A 21,751-nucleotide genomic window follows, 5' to 3' on the forward strand; every position below is an offset into this window, starting at 1 on the left:
GAAAATGACCATGACAAAATTAATACCTTGAATCCAAATCGCTTTAAACGGGTCCTTCTATATTTTGTATCGATTTGAACAGGAGTATCTTGAAGGATCATCACTCCGTCAATTCCGCAACTGAAGCGAGTCGCCATGGGGATCCGCAGCACGCGGCCGTTGCCGCTTGCGCACGCGGAGCTGGTACTAGCCCCGTTCTTTAAGCGGCGTTTCCGATCCTGGCATCTGGACCACGTACGGTTGGCACTGCAACGCTACCGGCTGCTCACAACACGTTATTGCGTGGACGCGTTGCAGCTCAGCACTATACTTGGTATCAAGGAGAAGAAGCTCGTGGACGACATTATGCGACTCTTCCTGCCACGAACACCGACCAGAGTGCAGTGTATGGTGGACGTTATGGAGGTTCTTATCGCACTAGTGCTCGTTTGCCAGGCACCCAGCATGCTGCAACGCTTTGAGCGTGAGTTGGGAGGGATTGTTATTTTGTTCTACAAGAGAGCTTCGTAATGTTTACTTACTGTTGTGCAGTGATCTTTGATATTGTGGACTTGGAGGCTAAAGGGGCCATCTCGACGACAGACTTGATAATGTGTGCGTTGCTAGGAAAGGGCTGTAAAACTGGAAAGGTACTGACTGTTCATTGTTATTGCAGTGTGTGGGGCGGTGGGACGAAGTATTATGAAGTTATTTGAGTACACGGTGAAGCCGGAACAACACGCAGCGATGACGTACACTACGGACGTTCTGGACTCGCTTGGTGTGAGCAGAAACGAATCCATTGGTAAGGAAACATTGTGCAAATTTATGGTGTCGGACCGTTTTGCTGTTCACTACACGAAGCAGTGCACAGGCGAAGGTACGTGCTAATTATCCTGTCTCGATTAAACTACTGGCAGCTTAATTATTATTATCGTTACTGTTGGCAGATAAACCAAAACTCTACGTCATGATGGAGAAGGAATCAGAGTTCCTTGGAGCTATCGAGTTCAGCGATGAGAAGCATTTGCAAACGACGTCATTGAAGACTGTGCGAGACATGATTCACGCACAGGTACATCGGGTTCCAGAGGATTTTTCATTTCTGTGCCAGGGTCGTGAAGTAAGAAAAGTGTGGGAAGTGGATCGTCGAGCGTGGACTGTTTTGCCTTTTGCACTGCGGGGATCACCAGGACTACGAACCGACATCATGGCTAGGAATCGTGGACATGAACGACCGAAAGTTGTCAGTCCTTTTGAGTTTCGGTACATGGGCAATCTAATCAGACGTTACAAGAAGTCTGTTCATGATATTAAGCCCGTTTACAAGCACCGCGCCTATCGTCTGCGGAGAAATGCTCCTAGAAAGCAACTTGAAGCGGCTGTAGAGTGGCGCGTGGCAACTACTTGGAGTGGAGAGTGGTTGTACGAGCAAGAACTAGTTAAGTCGACATCAAAGCCAGGAATCCTGAAGTCTTTACGAACAAAGGCTCGACCCGAGCAAGGGGTACTGATGGTTAAATCACACTTCGGAGAGATACTCTCCACATATTCCATGGTTGATACCGCAAATGAAAGCAACAAGTGTAATCAACTCGAATCAGCGCCATTGGATGGCACGCCATCGACATTTTCAAAACCTGAACAGCGAATGCAGCGAATTGTCTCGCTGAGCTTAAGAGAGCGCAAACGTGAAGACAAGCTACGTAAGCAGAAAATGCAATGGAAGGCCAGACTTATCGCAATGGAAGCACAGCATCAAATGGAGACAAAGTCAAGCAGTGTAGATGGGAAGCGTTCTCGTCAATCCGTGACTCGAACCACAAAAGATGTCAGTAACACATCTAGCGTGAAAACTGTGCTGGTTCATATCGGAGAAGATAATGTCCTGCCGTCGCGTCTTGTTCGCTGTGAACAAAAGAAGAGGCCGAGGCCGAAGAAACTGAAGTGGAAAACCTGGCGATGGGATGTTCCTGGAAGGCTCCTGTCTTCTTTGCCTCCGAGGCGCAAAATGATGAAAGTTTCGAAGATCAGCGATGATATTTCTTTGGTTACGCCATTTGGAACTTCGACAAACCAGGAGCTTGGGCTGGGAAAGTTTCTTAGCTCAACGAACATTTTCCTTGAAGACGATGAAGTGGAAGTTTGCCCCGTATTAATAATCCGACCTGTTGGAGAACAAATATGTGTGAATGAACATTTAAACGGCGATCTCGAACACGTTCCACTGCCATCTACTGCTTCCGTGGATGAGTCACCAGTCGAGAATGTACTGAAGAAGCCTTTGTTTGCGAACAAAGTATATTTAACGGAGTTTGAGTACGAGATCAGTGCTAGCGAAAGTAATTACGAGGCTCTTTACCAGCATGTTGCGAGTGGATCACTCCAGGATGCAATTCGGTTGAACCGGCGTGACGCTTGTGGTCGCACGATGTTGCATGATGCTGCTGAGTTTGGACATTCGAACCTAATGGAGTTGTTATTGAAAGCCCGGGTTCTCCTCGATGTTCAGGATAGCAGAGGAGATACACCACTCCACCATGCTGCTCGCCATGGTCGTTTGAAGGAGGTGAGTATGCTTCTGCGGGAGCACGCAACACCGTGGTTACCGAATGCTGAGGGAAAATCCCCATTATATTGTGCTCTTGAAACTGCTGCCACAAGTCGTGGACGAGCAATTGCCCGTTCCGATGGAAAATGTCCTGAGGCAAACGCTGTCGACGAGCGCAGAAACTTTTTAGCATCTCGAACTTACCCTCAGCTCCATCAAGTGATCGATTTACTATGGGATAACTACAAATTGGAGCATCTCGTGCGTAAGGACGGCTACGATCATACGGATTGCTTAGAACTCGAGAAACAAGTCTATGGAGACATGATCCAGGCTTGCCATGATGGAAACTTGTTGCGAGTTCAAAGGTTAGTAGAGTTGGACAAACGACCGGCCCTACAGTACATCAACGATCAAATGGAGATCTTGAAGCGCACAGCTCTTCACGAGGCAACGGAACAGGGTCACACAGCTACAGTGGACTTGCTGCTGAAGATTGGTGCCGACGGTTTCTTGACGGATCAGCGCTTGCAAGCTCCACTGCATTTGGCTGCTAGCAAAGGATATGATAAAATCGCAAAGTGTCTGGTCTCAAAGTTTCCACAAACGGTAGCATATCAAGACATTGCTGGCTGTACACCACTCCATTTAGCGATTCAGCATAAACACTGGAGTATTGCGGCAGACCTCATTTCCGCCATACGATCTAGTGGAGACATCATGTACCATGACACAGGTGCTTGGTGCAACGCTCAAGGCCGAAGCATGCATTGCTTGGACCTCCAAGATCTTCACGGATACACTGCGTTGCACTATGCTTGCATTCATGGCAAATTCAAAATGTGTGAGGCATTGGTTAATGCTGGAGCAACTACAACGATCTTGCAATGCGAATATCGAATTCAAACAGGAACTCCTCACCTTCTTGGAGTTTGGTGGAAAGGGGCCGTGAAGCGAATTGGGAACCGCAAGAGTCTGATGAAGGAAGCGGATCAAATCCATGTTTTCGACGTTGCAGCGGCCGAGCAGGTGATACAAGGGTGTAAACAGAACATCTCGAACTATCAAGAACGACTAGCTGTGCTGGATCTTCTTCTCAGTCGCGAAAATGTCGACGGTCCTAACCGTGACAAGCCAAATCTAGTGAAAATGGCCCCATCCCCATTATTCCACGTCGCTGCCCAGCTAGCAGGTGTCAATATTAGCATCGCGGTGGAAATGTGTCGACAACTTCACAAACTACGTGTTGAGATCAACCAGCCACACTCTCGAACAGGTGAAACTGTGCTGCTGCAGGAGTGCAAACGCATTTGCAGCACAGCAAATATTTACTCTAGCTCTCTACACGCAGACGGAACGATGGATGAGTTGGCACTTGCTCGGTGTTTATTGGAGCTGGAGGCAAACGTTGATCTGGCAAATGAAATCAACGGTGAATCGCCACTTGGATGTGCAGCATGGTATGGACACTTACCACTCATGGATTTACTTTTGGAAGCTGGCGCGGATAAGGATGGCTTTCTTCGACGATGTTCTTTCTCGCCGCTGCATTTTGCTGCATTGGGAAATAACGTCGCATGCGCAAAGATGCTCATTGGTAAATCAGCAATTGTTAATGTTGGGATGCCTCCTGCAAACGCCGAAACGCCATTATATTTTGCAATCCGTTCTAAGAGTGTAGAAATGGTGGACCTTCTTCTTCGTAGTAACGCTGATCCTTGCTCGCCATGTACTGTGCAGCGCGGTGGTTCGTCGTTTGGAATCATTCTTTCACTCCCAGATATGCACATTAGCCAAAAAGATGAAGGCGCTAACGCTCGATATGAGGAAATCGACAAAGCACTTATTGTTGCTTCGCCATTGACATTTGGATTGCTAGTGGCTCAGTCTATTAAAGAATTTAGCGTCCCAGAACAATTGAGCTGTACGGTGGAACGCTCAAGGAGACAGACTGAGTTGAAGGAGATGGAGCGCATTTGCGTGATGGTCGCAGAGCGATTGCTCGAAGTTAATGGTGGCAGTAAGGGGATTGTATCTCGCAATGACATTTGCCTAGCCTGTCAAGTTGGATTTTGGGAACTCGTGCAAATGCTTCTGACCCAGCAAATCTCACTGTCGAACGCTCCAAGCGTACATGATATGAATGCCCTCCACTTAGCAGCTGCTGCAGGCCAAACAAAGGCCGTTACTGCGTTGGTCGCGAGTGGAATGAACGTAAATTGCATTACTCGAAGTGATTCTTCAAGACCAAGGAGATCTAAAGCGCGGAGGTCGTGGTATGAGTGGATTGGATGTGGACACAGAGGGGCTTTGTTTTACGCTTTGGTAAATGGCCATACAGAAACCGCAGCGAAGCTGTTGGTGCTTGGAGCAAAGGCTGAACTGACAATTCCACACTTACGAAAAAGACATGGGAAAGCATACTACATCGACAACGAACGCAAAGAGCTCTTTGTTGTGCGCTTTATTGTCAGCAAAGCAATGAGCAAAGCCCCGAGAACTAAATTCCTGGAGGAATCGATGGGAAAAGATGACGGCTGCAGGCCCAGCGGGGACGAAGCGTCTGCACATTTGATCCATTTGATTGAAACCAGCATTAACCAGAGGGTACCTCTTCTCCACTTGACTGTTGCGTTAGGTCACTCAACCTTAGTACGAGCTCTCGTGGAAGCTGGTATGACCCTTTTCTCAGGGTTCGATGCGGATTTCATATCCCAGACACAGATGGACGGTGCAAATGAGCCATTGGAAACGGTTATTCACATCGCCATTGCTTATGGACATTTGACAACCATGGAGTACTTTGGAAAGCTCGTTCAGAACAACTTCCCTGGGGTTTTCCACCGCGAGGGGAAAATCTTCAAGAGCCTTCTAATTACTGCTTGCGAGGCACACCAAGCACAGATTTTGCATTTTCTGGTGAGGCACGACGGAGTTGATGGTGGAGGGTTCACCTACGAGGCTTGCAAGGACGAGTTCCAGAGCGCACTATGTACTTGTGCAACGTTTCAGTTTGTCGAGGGTTTCGAAGTGCTTGTTCAGCATGGAGCTAGCCCTGATGTGAACGTCCTCGTGAGCTTACTGAAGGGACTTGCATTATCATCAAAGAGTGCAAGGGCTAGCCGCCAAATCAACTCGCTATATGAAGCACTGGAATGGGACGACTGTGATCACCGCTCGTCATTTACTTTTTGGGGGGAGAGACGTCCATATGACTTTAAACGCAATTCCGTTAAAGTTGCCATCAAGCTATTGGAACTGATTCTTTCTTCCGAATTCGTTGATGATATCAATGAATTCATGGGACCAAGCCCCATCTATGAGCTAATACTCAAAATCTTGGTTATTTGCTCGCGGTATGGCCTGTGGTTTGTTTTGGATAGAATATTTGTTCGCCATCAGAACTATTTTGTGGATGTGACGAGCGCTTGGAAACCGGTGCTTGTACGGGCAGTCAAAAGCACTTTTATTTTCCACAGAGCTGCACTGGATAATCAGATGAACTTGGTCGCATTTTTTCTTCGACTCGGTGTTCCTGTGAATTTACGACTCGGCAAAACTAATCTGACGAGATGTCCGATATGGTATGCTGCTTCGAGTGGATCTCTGGAAGTATTTCTTGTCTTAGCCTTGCACTCGGAATTGTTTGTGAAAGACTTGGAGCTCGACGCGCACCACAAACTAGATTTTGCTAACTGGCCACTTGTATTTCGATCGATTGACGAATCCCAAGGCACTTTGTCGACCGCAAATACCACTTGTCGGTGGCAGAACCTTAGTGCTTTCAGCTGCATCGAACTACCGAGGAAACATACGAAAGGGTTGTTGATTCAAAAGTTCATCAACTATGGACTCTTGATATCTCGCGGGCACAGTGACACTTCGCTGCTGCATCATGCATGCCGACGAGGAGAGTTGATCGCTGTTCAAGCTCTTGTTGAAGCTGGTGCTGATCTAGCTGCAACAAATCGAGAAGGAAATACTCCATTGGAGATCGCAAGCGGAAGAAAAGATGGATTTGGTCTCGCAATCGTACGTCACCTCCTGTCGGCCATAGCACACCGGAACCTTCCTAATGCACCGAGCATCATTGATCGAGCGTTGATTCGCTGTTTTGCTCAGGAATCCCCGTACACCCTAAGAATTGCTCAAGTGTTGCTGGATGCTGGAGCAAGTGCTCGCTTTTCCTGCGATGCAACAGAAGGTGAAGTTAAAGTCTGTGGGGCTGCCCAGATTTCTGCAGTATTTTACGCATTGAAGTCAGTTAATTCGGCAGGAGTGAGGTTGCTTTTGAAGCATGGAGCAATTATCACGGTGGCCTTATCAGAAGTGTTTTTGACACCATTCATGATAGATGCGAAGCATTCTGTCAAGTATCACTGGAAGCGGTTTTCCAAATATCTGAAACACAACAGCGGAAAGAAAATAATGCTGGATATTGAAGCTATCATGAAGATCCTCTTGGAGAAGGAAGTATTTCAGTCTGCCATGAATTCAGATTTGATTCATCAGATGCTTACGTCCGCTTCCGCACTTGCGGCTACTATCGCACAAGCAGTAGACGATAACAAAAGATTTTGGGGTATTGTTTCCTCGATCCTGGACAAATATCCAAAAGAGGCAAGCAGTCGGAAGGCTGAGTGGAACCAGAAAGCAGCACTTCACTATGCTGTGGCAAGTTTAGAATTGCCGATTGTGTCCAAACTGGCTGAGCTACGCGGATTTGATTTGATCGCAGAAGACGAAAACAAGCAGACTCCACTCCACTTAGCGGCCGTTGGAGGTGACGAGACAATTTGCCGAGTTCTACTAGGTAAGCTGCACTCGAATACTGCAAAGGCCACGGCTATAGACGTACAGGACGTCCGTGGTCGAACCGCCTTGCATCTCGCTGTTATTCATGGCCATGAAGCCATCGCAAGCATGCTCTTGGCTGCTGGAGCGTCACTTACTATTCGCTGCCGCGACGGCTTAACTGCGTTGCTGTATGCTGCGAAATGTAATCGACTGGCTATCCTGATTACCCTGTATTCCCGAGCACAACCTAAGCCACACGACGCATTGTTAACAGTAAACCATGAAGCTGGTATCTTTGTAGCTGCGCAATACGGGGCATTTCCTGTTGTTCGGTGGTTCATAAACTTGTACGAGGACGAGAACAAAACTGGTGAACAAAACACGGCAGCTTTACGAGGCAAACGCTTAATATTTGGGATGAAATGTTGCGTTGGTCGTTCGATCTTGCACTACGCAGCTATCCATGGCGACGTGGACACACTTGGATCTCTAAAGATGGCTGAAGGCGACAGTACAAATGAACCCCTGGACGTTGTGAACACTCGAGACAAGTTCGGATACACTCCACTAATGTATGCGGTTGCATTTGGTAACCTCCGTGCAGTTCGATTGCTGTGTGAGTTCGGTGCAGACCCATACACAAGTATTGACCACTCTGGAGAGCCTGGTGCCCACCCTTACACTATCGGATTCGACATCGCTGGCCTCCTTCAATGGTTTGCATTGCCTGGATGGTACTCGTTTGCATGCAAAAATCTCCCTCGTCAACAAAAGAAGAGCCTCATACGCTCCACTTCGATTGACGACGACTACTTCTGGCATTCAAGCTACAGCAACAGAAAGAAGAGTGACAAACCTCTAGTCGAATGGCGATGCAAATGGGAACGTCCGTTAGGGTGGAGAACTCGGAGAAAGAAACAGATCCGGACATCGATGCGGTCTTGGCGATTCCCTCATAGGTCCATCTTTGACTACGCGTGTGAAATTGGCAACGAACAGATCGTAGACTTCCTGGTGAACTTACGTCTTCCTCAGATTTTCCGTGGTCTAGCATACCAAGCACAACGTCGCAACTTCATGCAGGCAGTGCGATGGAATCGTCTAGAGATCATCAAAACTCTTGTCACATCAGCAGCTGGAAATACCGTGATTGAATCAACGACAGGAAATCACTTTGTGGATTTCTTGGAGGCTGGGATTGAGTGTGCGGTCTCGCGAGGTCTGGAAGATATGGCAATTTATTTAGTAGACCAGTGGCAGGGAATCAAGGAAAATGGTCGTGATGGAGCGACTCCAAGTGCCTTTGCATTCCAATTCGCATCAGCTTTCCAAGTCGCGTGTATTCGACGACTGCCGAGGCTAATGGAACGAATGATCGAGCGCGGTGGGGAGGAGATTGTAGAGTTTCACCTAAACGAAGGCCCAGCTCTCGTTTACGCTTTTGCGTTCGGCTACGTGGACATAGCGGAATTATTACTTCGCAATGGAGCAGATCCTGCCATTGCCACTGCCACGTACGCAGTGCCTTCAAGTCGGAAGTGGGTGGAATTTGGTTGTCCAAAGAGTGTCTGTGTGTCGTGGCAACCTCAAATATCTGAAGGAAGGATGCGCACGAAAGGTCCTGCATTTGTGGGACCTCTTAGTGTCTACGAAACACCAACACCACGATTACCCGTTGACGATCTTTGCCAGATCTTTGCGGACGTCACGCTCAGTAATAACGAACCAGGACAATCTACGCTGTACGACGATGTAGTTTCACAACAAGACACCACGATCGAACTCGAGTTCAAGCATGTTGCTTCTTACGATGCTGATGACCCAGCTGATGCTGAAAAATCGAGCGAAGATATTCGACCTGGCGAAGCTTTGCAGGAATAACGACAAACACAACTGACAGACTTGAACCAATTCCCAAGATTGCCACACGACGCAGCTTGAACGATGCAAAATATTTTCATGTTGCCCAGTATGGGAGGGCGGTGATGCCCCTGTCTTTCTATGAGATGCACAGCAAGGAATGCTGTATGAAGTGACTTTTTACATAAAGTCCGCAGCCGTCTTCCGTCCCTTGGCCTTCGTCTTCTTGGACTTCTTGGTGGCAACCGGAGATGGCGTCGTCACCTTCAGCACACTCTTGATGTCCTCGGTATCTTTCGACACGGCGTCGCGCTTGGCCGAGGCTTTGAGACGCTTGACCGACACCTCATGTCGAAGCGCCTTGCTCTTGCCGAACGTCACCTTCTTACTCGACTCCGCATTCTCCTGCTCCTCCCGTACAGCTTGAGCCTGGGACTCGGCCTTCCGCTTCTTGGAAGCCGACGCAGCTTTCTTCTTCTGTGTCTTCTGGGTGCGTTCACAGTGGCCACACAGGGTCTTGTCCTTAGGCACGAGACCCTTTCCATATCCACCGCACGAGCCGCAACGCTTGAACTTCTTGCCGCTCTTGATGACGGTGGTATAGCTCTCCCTCTTCTTCTCAGCCTTCTCCTGTTTAGGCTTCGGCTGCTCCTTGACTGGAGACATTTCAGCTGCCTTCTTGTCAGCAGGCTTCTTCTCGACAGGCTTCTCGTCCTGCTTCTTGAGTTCCAGTTGCTTCTCCTTCTGCTGCTTCTGCTGCTTAGTAGCCGCAGCAGGACGACTCATCACCACAACACCAGCAGTACCACCAACAACAACCTTCTGCTTCTTAGCCTTCTTGGGTGAAGGGGTCTCGGCTTTCACCTCCTTCGTGTCCTCAACCTTCGCCGCCTCAGTCTCCACCTCGGCTTCCTTCTTAGCCTTGCGTTTCTTAGACTTCTTGGACTTCTTCTTATCACCATTCTCCTCGTCTTTCACCGGTTCCTTGTCAGTCGCAACTGGCTCCTCTTTCGGCTTCTTCGCCTTCTTTTCCTTCTTCACAGTCTTCTTCGGCTTAGCAGCTTCCTCCTGCGCAGCCTGGAACGAGTCAACCTGCGTGACAGTGAAGAACTTCTTGTACAGCGTGTAGAGCGCTGCGCGGTTGCGCTCCGCCGTGTCATCTGCCGACGCAATAGCAAAGATCCGATGCTGCACTTGCGCCACATCCACCTGTTCAAACACTTTGTCTTCTTCTTCCTCGTCATCCGTCTCCTCCTCATCGTCGCTCTTCTCTTTCTCAGACTGCGGTCCAAACTTGTATTTAGCCAGCATATCATCGAACACCAACTCGCGTACACGCTTGAACACCGTCTTGTCATACTCCGAGCTCAGCAACGTGAAAAATGGCTCCAACAGGGTCATAAACGCCTCGGTAGTCACCTCCTTACCCGCTGCATTGTGGATCTCAGTCAAGTACAGATCTGCCAAGTGCATGCGCAATCCATTGGGCAATTGGCTCACAACTTCGGTAGACAAAATGGTCACAAATTCCTGGACCAAATCTTCCTCCCAGTCCTGATCGCGTAGTAGGACAACCGTCTCACGAATAAATTTGCGCACCAACGAGTAGAATTTGTCCAACCGGAGACCATCCAGGCCGTGCCATTCACGATGCATAGTACGGAAGAAAGAGTGCACGAATTCCAGCGCTGACTCGGCATTCGGGATGCGGTGCACAAGTCCAGCCAGATTGGTGGATAGTTCCTCCTGCACGGGACGCTTGTCGCTCATCCACATGCAGTAGAACAGCGCCTTCCAGAGCTTGTCCCATTCCAGCTCCGTCCACTCTTTCTTCTTCGTTAGGTATACCGTCAACTTCTTCAAAGCGCGGTCACGATACTTTTTCTCTAAAATAATAAATTGAATAGAGTAGCTGTGAGTATGGTCCTTATTGGGTAATTTACTTCGCCACGACAAGCAAATGAGACAGAATATTGGGCCAATGAAAATATACCGGTGTGCGCGAGGTGCTGGCCGAAGCGAGAGGCGGCGTTCTCCATGCTGGCGACGTGTAGATGCGCAGGGACAGCAGCTAATGGTTGCGCGACGTCGCCAAACGAGTCAAAGTGAGCGAATGCCCACCACCGCATTATCAGAACTCCATGATTGGCTATAATTCCATAAAAGTTTCTGCCAATGGCAGTCTCAAATAGCTTCTCTTCATCCATTGGACAAAACTCCTAGCGTCTTACCTCGCAAACAACACGGCAACTTGACCGTACAGACACTTCTTCGCCAGACTCCAGCGCGCGTCGCCATGGAAGGCGTGCTATGGACGCGAGAGGGCCGCAGCAAGCTGCTTCGAGGCTGGCATAAGCGCTACTTCGTGCTGTCCGAGGCCGGGACCCTGCGTGAATACTCGTCCGACGTGAGTAAGAAGGAGCTCCTGTCTCGCGTACGCCGAGCGTCCTCCGGAGCGTCCACCACGTCATCCACCTCGTCACCCGACCGCAGCAATGGCAACAGTGGGATGACACTGAGACGTGAAGTGGACGTGAGAGGCGCAGCTGTCAAGACGCTGCCGTTTCCTCTGGTAGGGAAGCACAACGCGTTCCAAGTGACCATTTCCCCCATAGCACAGATAATGGGTACACCACAGGACACTACGCTGAAATTGGTGCTTAGTGCACGACAAGCGGACGACGTGCGGCAGTGGATGACTGCGTTGCGCTCAGCAGCGTTGAAGCTGACGATTCCGCGCCGCCCGAGCCCCATGGGCTGGAGCAGAGGCAGCGACTCGATGGGTTCAATGGGCAACGAAGAAGAAAGTGACTTTGTGGAGGTGAATATGCCGCAGCGAGCCGATATGGCGCATTTGAGCTCGGTGTATGAGTGGATTCACGAATGTTGCGTTAAGACTTCGCAAAATTTGACAGTAGCGGGGGTGGATATACCCAGAGGCTCGTTGTTAGTAAGTGCCAATGGCGTTTCCTTACAAACGTTGACATCAGTGGAAGTGAGGAAATTACTGTTAGAATCGACGGGTACATTACCGGTATCGTTGAGGTTTTTGCGAAGTCCAGCGAAATGTGGAGTTTTACGGGCGAAATTGTACACTAGTCCGCTGACACAATTGAAATCGTTGGCGAAATATCGGAAATCGTCCCGAATGGACTGGAAAGAGCAGGTTGTGGACTTATCGGGGGATTTGTTGACTTGTCAGTTGAAGGTTAAAACACCCATGGCCATTGGAAACAGCAGTAGTAATAGTAGTAACAGCAAGACGAAACGAGTACTGGTACTGAGCAGTGGCAGCTCGGTCAAGCCTGTCCATGAGTTGGTATCAGATCGCAAATATTGCTTTATGGTGACGGTACAAGCACATTCAATGTTATTTCAAGCACGATCCGAGGTAGATCGAAGAGCGTGGACGGACGCAATACAACGTGCCATTACTATAGCGGAAGGGTTAGTACCTGGAGGTGCATTAGCACGCGGTTCCTTTGACTTAGACGCGCTACAGTTGCAGAGTTCAATGAATATGCGGCATTTAGAACAAGAATTTGAAGGCATGGAGGAAGGCGATGGAATGGACTATGACGAGGATGATGGAATTGATGGAGGCCTGGATGAATTGAGTCCTGTAGATACTGCAGCAGCACGTTTACCGTCGACAGAGGATTGGATAAGTGCTACCCAGTCAGCCGCGTATTTACCGGATAAAGAACTCACTGAGATGCTGCGAGTGTTGCAATCCAGCGGACGATTCGTCGAGGCTCTCCAGTTAATGCAGAAAAACACTACACTACGCAGCAAATACTGGCACCAAATTTTCCGGTGGGCTCTGATTCCTGCACGAAGTGGTGAGGAGAAGCAGGAATTGTTTCAGCGATTAACCCAGACTTCGCTTTCAGATGAGTAAGTGTTATCACCCTTTTTGCCAAAATCTGGGGATACTGACGTCATTTTTAATCCTTTCATTTTGCAGAGATGATTCGCAAGTTCAGAAGGATATTCCTCGGACTGCAAAGTGGCTCGCTGGCTCAGCTGGTGCTCCGAAGCTCGATGATACTGAACGTGCTGTCCGATTAGAGCGGTTAGAGCACGTGTTGCATGCTTTCCTCGCCAGTTGCTCTCTCGACGTGCGAACCGATGAAGAACCAGTGTCACCTTCGTCTGCAGGGTCTTCTTCATCGTCAAGCTTTTATATGCAGGGCATGAACGGGTTGGCATTTATCTTACTGGAAGTATTGGAGAACGACGAAGTGGAAGCTTTTCGATTCCTACGAGGCATTGTAGCCCGTATCTTACCGCATGTGTTCGGTATCTGCTGTGAAGGTACTGGACGTGACCACTTCGACCTGTTCCGATCGCTTGTCGAGGTTGGTGACGTCTTACAGGAAGTGGCACGGCTGCATCTACCGAATTTCCACGCAGCATTGGAACGTGCGGGGCTTCCTGTGTGTTTACTGGCATACAAGTGGTTCCCCACGCTCTTCTCGGACGTGACGTTGACAGCGTCGCACTCTCAACTGCGGTTCGACACGCTGCTGTGCTGTTGGGACGTGTGTCTGCTGCTGGGACTAGAAGGAATGTTCTGCGTGGCGTTGGCGCTGTGTAGTACAGCAGAAGATGATGTTCTAGCTTTAGCTGGTTGTGGTGATGCTGCGTGCAACAGCGCGGAGCAGGTGAGCGCTACGGTGGGGCGTTCATTGGCACTTCTTACCCCCGAGGACCTGATTACGAGCGTATGTGAAGTATTGGAATTGTGTAGCCATCCAGTGCTGCTTAAGCTGCGAAATGCCCATCGGCGTCGATTGAAACTCGGATACTCGAAAGTGGGCAACGGCTTTGCTGCCAGAAGTTCACCTGACCGGACAGTGGCGAAGAAACCTGATGTTGTGCCACCGCCGATGACTGTGACAGACTTGGACTCTGGCAAGGTATTTAAGATCTCCGATTCGGGAAATATGCTGCTGCCGACAGCAGCGCTACAGTAACTTACTATTAGTACGTTGTTTGCCTGCAATGAAGTCATGCCTAGGATTTGGTATGGACCGTATTATTTGGACTGTTACTAAATATTTCGAATTAGCTGGAACTGCGGAAAAGGTGTAGAAATAATTTGATAAAGTGCCGTAGTTTGTGCAAAATGCTTTTTATCTATCAAGACAGATTTTTTCTGAGATAGCAGCACAGCACTTAGATTCTTACCTTTTTTTTTACAGCTTCGCGCTGAAATCTAACGAATACCCTTTGATTTAATAGTTAGGCATTAAGAATTGATTAATTGTCAACTCGGTCGTGCTCAAAGAAATGTACATGTGTACAAGTATCCCTCGTTTTGGCAATGGATGACTCCCACCGTCCTGCGCGTAGGTAGATCTTCATAGATTTCTTATGACTTGTCTTGTCGAACAATGAAATATGCTTCGCACAGTTTGTCCAACCGGCGATCTAATGCGTAGTACCGCATTGTCGTTTCTGCTACTGAGATCAGTCTGTCACCAGCGTTTTGCAACTTCATCGTGAAAGTACTAGCATCGGTAACGAGTGAGCCGAAAGCAACACGGCACTCGTCGCTATGATTTTCATCAATCTCTCCTTGCACCATCTCCAGACTCTTCCACAGCGAAGTATACAGCAAGAGAACATCACTGTTCTGATTCACACCCGTCTGCAGGGATGTCAAAACCGTTTGCGCATTTGAAATAACGCTGGGGATAGAGTTTGGCTCTGTTGAAACGTGGGTTTCCTCAGTAGCACAAGAGTGGGAGCACATAGCCGACTTAAGTGCTAATTTCAATTTCTGCATTGTAGACACTTTCGTGGAGATATCACTCTCTTTGTTGCCATTGTTGACATTCGCGAGCATCGCCTGCTGATCGACCACAACTGATATCTTTGTATCACTCTCTTGGTTGTCAATGTTGATATTCACAAACTTCACCAGCTCATCGACCACAGTTGAAATCTTAATTCGCTGAGTCGGCTCCAACACACACATTCGCTTAATCAACTCCCACTGCGTATCCTCGCACATCGCAGGTGGAGATGGTAATTCTCCCTGCGACGCATGATGCTTCACTGCGATGAGGTCTGGACTTGTCCACGGCAAGCACGATTGCGATCCTTTTCCAGATTTCGATGCCTCCACTACACGTAACGCCTCTACAATGCACATTCCAAGAGAGTACACATCTGACGCAAACGCTGGTCTACCTTGAATATGCTCCTTACCCCCTGCCTTCGTACCAGGAAAGCATTCAGGGGCCACCCAATGCCACGCCGCCGACACCAACGGCTGGACATCACTGGCTTCGAATGAACTCAGTCCGAAATCTGTCACCTTCGCTTTGAGGTCGCTCCCAATCACGATGTTGTTCCCTTTCAGATCGCCGTGAACGACTCCGCGTGCGTGGAGGTACTGAACGCCTAACGCAGCCTCGTACAACTTCGTCCATAGTTGGTCGGGGTGCTTTCGTAGATAACTCACCAAAGTCCCGTTAGTGGCATATTCACAAACGAAGAAGGGTCTGCCAACATGACAAGCACCAAAAAGCTGAATAACATGAGGATGGCTAAATCCAAACCAGATGTCGACTTCGCGTCGGAACATCTCCAGTGCTTCTGCTCTCTTGGTCGAGTTTATTGCAGCCTCTGATGTTGACGGATCTGCAGATGCATACGAAGTTGATATGGAACGTTCGGTGTCGAAGCTGACATCCGAACCGTCTAAAATCACACGTTTAACCACCACTTCCGAGTCCAGCCACTTGGCTCGGAACACACTTCCAAAACCACCCTCACCCAACTTTCCCCACTCGTCAATAACCAGCTCGTACCAAGGAACAAACCATCTCGGTACGAGGTCCGAACCTCCTTCTTTCTGCAGCTTACTAGTAAGTTCCTTGTATACCTTATCCATTACAGCGCGTTGGTCGACCGTGTACTCACCCTGATGATCTTCAAGCTCTGTTTTCAGATTCCTCAGAAAGAACGCCCTTTCTTCCGAGGTCTTCAAATCTTTCAGCAGAAGGAAGGTGTCGGATATACAAGAAATGAAGCCTTCCCTTTGTTCGTATCGCTGGTCCGGGCAGCGCTTTTCTTTCGTCTCCACTGTTTCTACCGTCCCTCCCAAGGATGCCATCAGCGACTTAACACGCCATTGAAAAGCGTACTCGCTGTTGCTGGTTGCACGCGTCGAAGAGAGCCGCATGATTCGGGCTTGCTCAGGCGATATCTTCACCATCTGATAAAACTGAATAAGAAGCGTTTCGAATCGTCTGAAGAGCATTGAGTTGTGCGTTGAACCCCGCAGAAGTTCGCGTAGTTTCTTTAACTTGTCGAAATCTTGATGATACTGAATGTGGTCGCATTTTTCCATGAGCACTAAAACCTTCATCCATAATTCATTCATCGCGCCGCCACGATACTCACCATAAGAGCTTGTGTGGTCCTGTTCAGCTTGGGATAAATTTGTGTTATCTATCTTCGATAGCTGTTCGAGTTCGTAGCGCACAGAGGAGAGCTTAAGACGCTGACTAGGATCCTGGCTGCACATGCTCCATACTAAGGCACGGACATCTCCTTCTAGATCGCCAGGTTCCCGACCTTCAGTCGTCTCCGGTATCCAGTCCAATTTGGTCGTTCTGATGTGATATTCCGGCATCGTGTACCATGGCCTTTTCCCAGTTGCAGCTTCGAGAATGCACATTCCCAGAGAATACACGTCCGATTGCTGTGACGGTGCTTCTCCTTTCAAAACCTCAGGAGCTTGCCATCGTATTGCCCCCATCGTTCGCGAGGACACCTCTTTTATCGAATTACTTAATCCAAAGTTTGATAGTTTCGCCATACCATCGTTGCCCACCAGAATGTTACTGCAGCGAAGATCTCCGTAAATAATTCTCCGCTCATGAAGATACTCGAGCCCTAACGCTGCCTCGTGTAACCATTTCCACATCCACGGCCTCTTAATTCGAGCTGGTTGATAACCATTACTTTTCATCCACGCCATTTGTTTGCAGGCGTTTGTAGGTTCACTAAGTGATCCCTGAGTAGCATACTCACACACAAAGAACTGCAGATTTGGACCTACGGTACATGCTCCATACATTTTGATCACGTTTGGATGCCGCAACTGCTGCCACAGTCGGACTTCATCCTCGAATGCAGAGTGAGACGAGTCTGGAATGAACAACTTCACAACTACATTTGCATCCAGCCACTTGGCACGGAAGTCACCTCCGATGTTACCGTCATGGCTGAAGAAGGTTAACTCGATCTCATAGGGGCGAATAAACGGAACCAGGGGGCTGATCACCGTATTTTCCCCAGAAGTGTGTGTGTCAACCCGGAGACTCTGCTGGACATACGGCGTAAGTATCCGCACAATTTGGTGATAGCCACGATCAGTAGCAATACGGAGAGCAGTATAGCCATCCTTACACGTGGCATGAACATCCGCGCCGCATTGTTCTACGAGGTATCGGACAGTCCCAACATCGTCCCATTTCGTGGCCATCAATAGTGCTGTGTCTCCGTCATCATCCGTGGCGTTCACATCCACACCAAGCTGTTCAACGAGATACTGGACAACATCTTTGTGTCTATAGCGAGCGGCACGCAAAAACACCGCTGTGCATTCATCCTTACTGGTAGGTTTCATATTCACTCCGACGTCTTCAACGAAATACCGTACAGCATCAATGTTGCCGCATTTTGCAGCAACCACCAGCGCAGTATCACCGAAGCAATTGGCGATGTTCACGTCTGCACCATACCGCTCAACGAGATAGCGGATGACCTTTATGTTGCCACCTTCAATAGCACGCAGCAGTGCCGAGTACCTTAAACTATCTGTGAGGTTCACGTTTGCGCCTTCTCTGCAAAGATATTGGACAATGTCAATGCGATCAAATCTAGCAGCATTCATCAAAGCTGTCCACCCCCAACCGTCCGGTGCGTTCACGTCTGCACCGCATTGTTTAACGAGATAGCGAACGACTGCTATTCTGTCAAATGTAATGGCACGCATTAGCGCTGTTTCTCCAGCATTGCTTCGAGCGTTAGCATCCGCGCCCCATTGTTCAACTAGATACCGAACGATATCAGTCTTCTCATTCATAGCGGCCTCCATTAGCGCCGTATATCCGGTCGTGTTCCTAGAGTTCATATCTGCGCCACATTTTTCAGCAAGATACCTGACGACGTCAATTGCTCCTGATCCAGCGGCCTTCATCACTGCTGTATGTCCAAAGCTGTCCTGAGCGTTAACGTTGACCCCACACTTTTCGATTAGATACTTCACGACTCTAATCTTCCCTAGACAACAAGCTTGTATCAGTGCTGTCCTACCAGATTCGTCAGTAGCATGGGCGTCGGCACCGCACTCTTCAATTAGATACCGGACGATTTCAATGTTGCCTCTGAAACTGGCGTTCATTAGTGCGGCTTTCGCATTCTCTTCCGTCGCGCTCACATCCACGCCGCATTCTTCAGCGAGATATCGAACGACTTCAATGCTGCCAGTCCTTGTAAATGCTGTCTCTCCATCCCAATTCTTGACGTTCACATCCGCATGGCATTGGTTCGCTAGATAGCGTACGACTTCTACCTTTCCGGATGAAGCAGCCTCCATCAATGCTGTATCCCCATTACTGTCCGTGGCGTTCACGTCAACGCCACAATCTTCAGCAAGATACTGCACCACTGCTAGATGGCCATCACGTGCCGCCGACCTCAGGGCATCTCTCTTATCGAAATATGCGCCCTGTTCCACTAACGCCTGGATGCGTGTAAGATCATCTTCCGAAGTATCTTCGATGAAGCTCAATTCGCGTTTCTTCTTACGGGAAGCGTTTCCCATGTGTGTTTCGCATCGAAAGTGAGACTGGATTGCAGCGAGCTTCGCTCGGGTGGGCCACCAGTGGCAGTGGGGCCGGTGACATTGCCACCATCGACTGATTTATGCCTTACAGGAAAAATTGTTTCTGGAAACCTATGTGCAAACAAATCTGACTCGATATTTAGCCAATCATAGTCAAGTATTTAGCGTTATTGTCACATCAACAAAGTCGTGCTGCAAAAATGGAAGCTCTGAAATTTCGAGCAAGTCATGTACTACGTAGTAAAACTGTAGGTGAGTTGGATTCGAAGGATATTTTATCTCTAACAGCAATATTCTACAACATGGCTTTCGTGGATTACTCCGCGCCGCGGAGGATCTAAAGCTGACCTTTTTGCTTTGGTTTATCTCCTTTTTCCTATGGACCGTGTTACAGTCCCCAACGAGATTGCATAGCCTGGGCTTTTTTCCCCAAACGGATTTGTTGAAGTTGGACTCGTCTCTAACTTACGACTCATATAAAGCATAATATGCATTTTAATAAGGGCAACTTGCCTTTATGAAACAGTTGGCAATGGCCAACCTAAACGGTGTTTTAGGCAGCAGTATAGAGTTTTCTAGCTTAGTTTTCTTCTAACTGTTCATTAATGTTCACACTTTCTTTCACCAACACTTCGACAAGTCCTTCTACTCTACTTGCTGAAGCTGCCCCGTAATAGGTCATGAGCCCCAGCCAAGCCTCAAGTCTCGACTTTCCGGCTCAAGGAATTACGACGTGTGGAAGACCCGAGTGACGGCATCACTTGATGAGAAGCATCTACTCGGTTTCGTCACGAAGAAGGACTGCGACGGGTTGAGAAGCGACAAAGATGACGAAGACTCGTCCGACAGCGAGAGGTCCGATGCCGAGGATCCACCCAAGACCTCGCCTTCAGTCGAATACAACTCCGAGTCCGTCAACTACGAGCCAACCTCAGAAGAAGAAGAAGAAGAAGAAGAAGAATCCGGCAGCGAAGAAGACGCCAAGGCCAGCAAGAAGCCCAAGGCACCGTCGCCAATTCGCTCGTTCTCGCAGTGCTAGATGCAGCGCCGAGCCAAGAAGGAGAAGCGCGTGCCACTGTCGTCCCGCCGTCTTCGTCGCATGGAGGCACAGACCAAGTCGTTCCTGATGAAGACGAAGGACGACACGCACATTCGTCTGGTCAAGAACCTCACCCCGGCCTATACGATCTTCCAAGCCATCTGCAAGAAGTACGAGGGTGCTGCACATGGCGACCCCGTACTACATCCTGCACTTCCTCATGGAGACCAAGTACGAGGAAGGCAGTGATGTGAATGAGTACTTCCTCGTTCTAGAAGACGCGATGAGAGCCGCGTCCAAGGCGACCGAATCGGTCCTCACAGACGGCCAGAAGTCTGTCTACCTGTTCCATTCTATGCCAGCGTCCTGGAAGGACGACCTGCGTATTTGGAAAGATAACCGGAAATACTTCCCGTATGACGAGCTCAAGACGAGCATCGCGGATAAGATCCGCAAAAGGAAGGCCGAGATGCGTTACACTCTGGCGAAGGGTACTCCCGAGAAATGAACTACTAAGGGCGAACGAGCTCTCATTGCTCCAGCCCAAGCTCCGGCATATCCCGTGTCGTCTGAGCAGGTGTGCAGCTACTGCCAGAAGCCTCGTCACGACATTCGCCAATGCCGCAGCCTACAGCAAGACCTGCGAGATGCCACTGTCAAGGCCGGGACCGTCCTGCCTGCGAACTTTGAGTTCCGCGACAGTAACTCCAACCTGTCCCACCCCTACGAGCGACGTGACAGCAATTCGGGGCGTGGCCGCGGGTCTTGCCAGAAGAGAGGACGAGATCGGAACAAAGGCGGACATGGCGATAACAACTGCGACAATAACAGCAAGGAACGCCATCGTTCTCGCCGTGAAGAAGGTGGATACGACCAGTCTCGTCGTGAAGACGCTCGCATCGCCGTCGCCATGGTAGTCAAGCCCATGCCGCCGGCCATCAGCCTTACGGCTCAAGCCCCATCCACTTTCGACTCCAACTGGACTGTTGACTCCGGGTGCGCCAGCCACGTCACTCAACATACCGAGTGGTTCGTTTCCAAGACGGCTGCAATTGGAACCATCCCGGTTGGTGGTAAGTCCGAGATCCCCATTAAGGCACCGGTGATGATGTGCTTCAGGTAGCTTATTCCAAGGGAGGTCAACGCCAGCTAAAACTGCATGATGTGCTTTATGCACCCCAACTGCACTATAACCTTCAATCGGTTGCTGCAGCCGTAGAAAATGGCTTCCGCTTTACGTTCCAGCAAAACGTGTGCGCCGTGCAAATCGATGAACGTTTCAATGTCAAGGCGAAGAAGTCGGCTACAGCGAAGCTATACCAGTGTGGTGAAGTAACAGTTGGCTTCTGGGAACAAGGGACTGATTGATGGAATGTGACCCGATCCAGCTCCGAGACTCATGGTGGACGACTGCGCGTCAGTGATTACGCCATCATCTGTGAAGATTACGTAATGATCGGGGTGGATCGACATGGTGCAATCATTTGGATACACGATCTACCTCCAATGATTCGATCTACTGTTGACACATCAACTGATTTGTACCCATGGTAAGTACCACGCGACGAGGCTACAGAGGGGATAGAAAGGGCATCTATAGGATGGGCAGAAGGTATTGGACCGCTAGGACTTAAAGGAATAACAGAGTGGACTT

General features: G+C 49.2%; 4 protein-coding genes across 5 annotated transcripts; 2 read left to right on the forward strand and 2 right to left on the reverse strand.

Moving 5' to 3' along the window:
- The first annotated feature begins 110 nt into the window (after positions 1 to 110).
- Positions 111 to 9,338, forward strand: PPTG_12500. 2 transcript variants are annotated; one of them, XM_008908542.1, is made up of 4 exons: positions 111 to 463; positions 532 to 594; positions 656 to 859; positions 930 to 9,338. In XM_008908542.1, the coding sequence occupies exons 1-4, from the start codon at positions 136 to 138 to the stop codon at positions 9,206 to 9,208; spliced, it is 8,874 nt and encodes a 2,957-aa protein (XP_008906790.1). In that variant the 5' UTR covers positions 111 to 135; the 3' UTR covers positions 9,209 to 9,338. The 2 variants fall into 2 exon arrangements, with proteins under 2 accessions (XP_008906790.1, XP_008906791.1); XM_008908543.1 differs by lacking the exon at positions 111 to 463 and having other exon boundaries at positions 480 to 594.
- PPTG_12501 (hypothetical protein) lies at positions 8,504 to 11,709 on the reverse strand. Its single transcript, XM_008908544.1, has 2 exons — positions 11,181 to 11,709; positions 8,504 to 11,073 (listed from the first exon to the last, which is right to left on the reverse strand). The coding sequence occupies exons 1-2, from the start codon at positions 11,392 to 11,394 to the stop codon at positions 9,368 to 9,370; spliced, it is 1,920 nt and encodes a 639-aa protein (XP_008906792.1). The 5' UTR covers positions 11,395 to 11,709; the 3' UTR covers positions 8,504 to 9,367.
- On the forward strand, positions 11,409 to 14,414 carry PPTG_12502 (hypothetical protein). The gene is made up of 2 exons (XM_008908545.1): positions 11,409 to 13,084; positions 13,155 to 14,414. The coding sequence occupies exons 1-2, from the start codon at positions 11,484 to 11,486 to the stop codon at positions 14,164 to 14,166; spliced, it is 2,613 nt and encodes an 870-aa protein (XP_008906793.1). The 5' UTR covers positions 11,409 to 11,483; the 3' UTR covers positions 14,167 to 14,414.
- Positions 14,293 to 19,179, reverse strand: PPTG_12503 (serine/threonine protein kinase). Its single transcript, XM_008908546.1, has one exon. The coding sequence runs from the start codon at positions 19,035 to 19,037 to the stop codon at positions 14,565 to 14,567; it is 4,473 nt and encodes a 1,490-aa protein (XP_008906794.1). The 5' UTR covers positions 19,038 to 19,179; the 3' UTR covers positions 14,293 to 14,564.
- Between the last annotated feature and the right edge of the window lie 2,572 nt (positions 19,180 to 21,751).

Source organism: Phytophthora parasitica (assembly GCF_000247585.1).
Source record: "Phytophthora parasitica INRA-310 unplaced genomic scaffold supercont2.30, whole genome shotgun sequence".
NCBI classification, from domain to species: Eukaryota; Oomycota; class Peronosporomycetes; order Peronosporales; family Peronosporaceae; genus Phytophthora; species Phytophthora nicotianae.

Excerpts from the sequence above, each read along its gene's own strand:
- PPTG_12500 (XM_008908542.1), top strand. The coding sequence starts at position 136 with ATGGGGATCCGCAGCACGCGGCCGTTGCCGCTTGCGCACGCGGAGCTG. Across the intron at positions 464-531 it reads CATGCTGCAACGCTTTGAGC|TGATCTTTGATATTGTGGAC; the intron begins GTGAGTTGGGAG and ends ACTGTTGTGCAG. Across the intron at positions 595-655 it reads GACGACAGACTTGATAATGT|TGTGTGGGGCGGTGGGACGA; the intron begins GTGCGTTGCTAG and ends TTGTTATTGCAG.
- PPTG_12501 (XM_008908544.1), bottom strand. The coding sequence starts at position 11,394 with ATGGATGAAGAGAAGCTATTTGAGACTGCCATTGGCAGAAACTTTTAT. Across the intron at positions 11,074-11,180 it reads CCAGCACCTCGCGCACACCG|AGAAAAAGTATCGTGACCGC; the intron begins GTATATTTTCAT and ends TTATTATTTTAG.
- PPTG_12502 (XM_008908545.1), top strand. The coding sequence starts at position 11,484 with ATGGAAGGCGTGCTATGGACGCGAGAGGGCCGCAGCAAGCTGCTTCGA. Across the intron at positions 13,085-13,154 it reads CAGACTTCGCTTTCAGATGA|AGATGATTCGCAAGTTCAGA; the intron begins GTAAGTGTTATC and ends TTCATTTTGCAG.
- PPTG_12503 (XM_008908546.1), bottom strand. The coding sequence starts at position 19,037 with ATGGGAAACGCTTCCCGTAAGAAGAAACGCGAATTGAGCTTCATCGAA.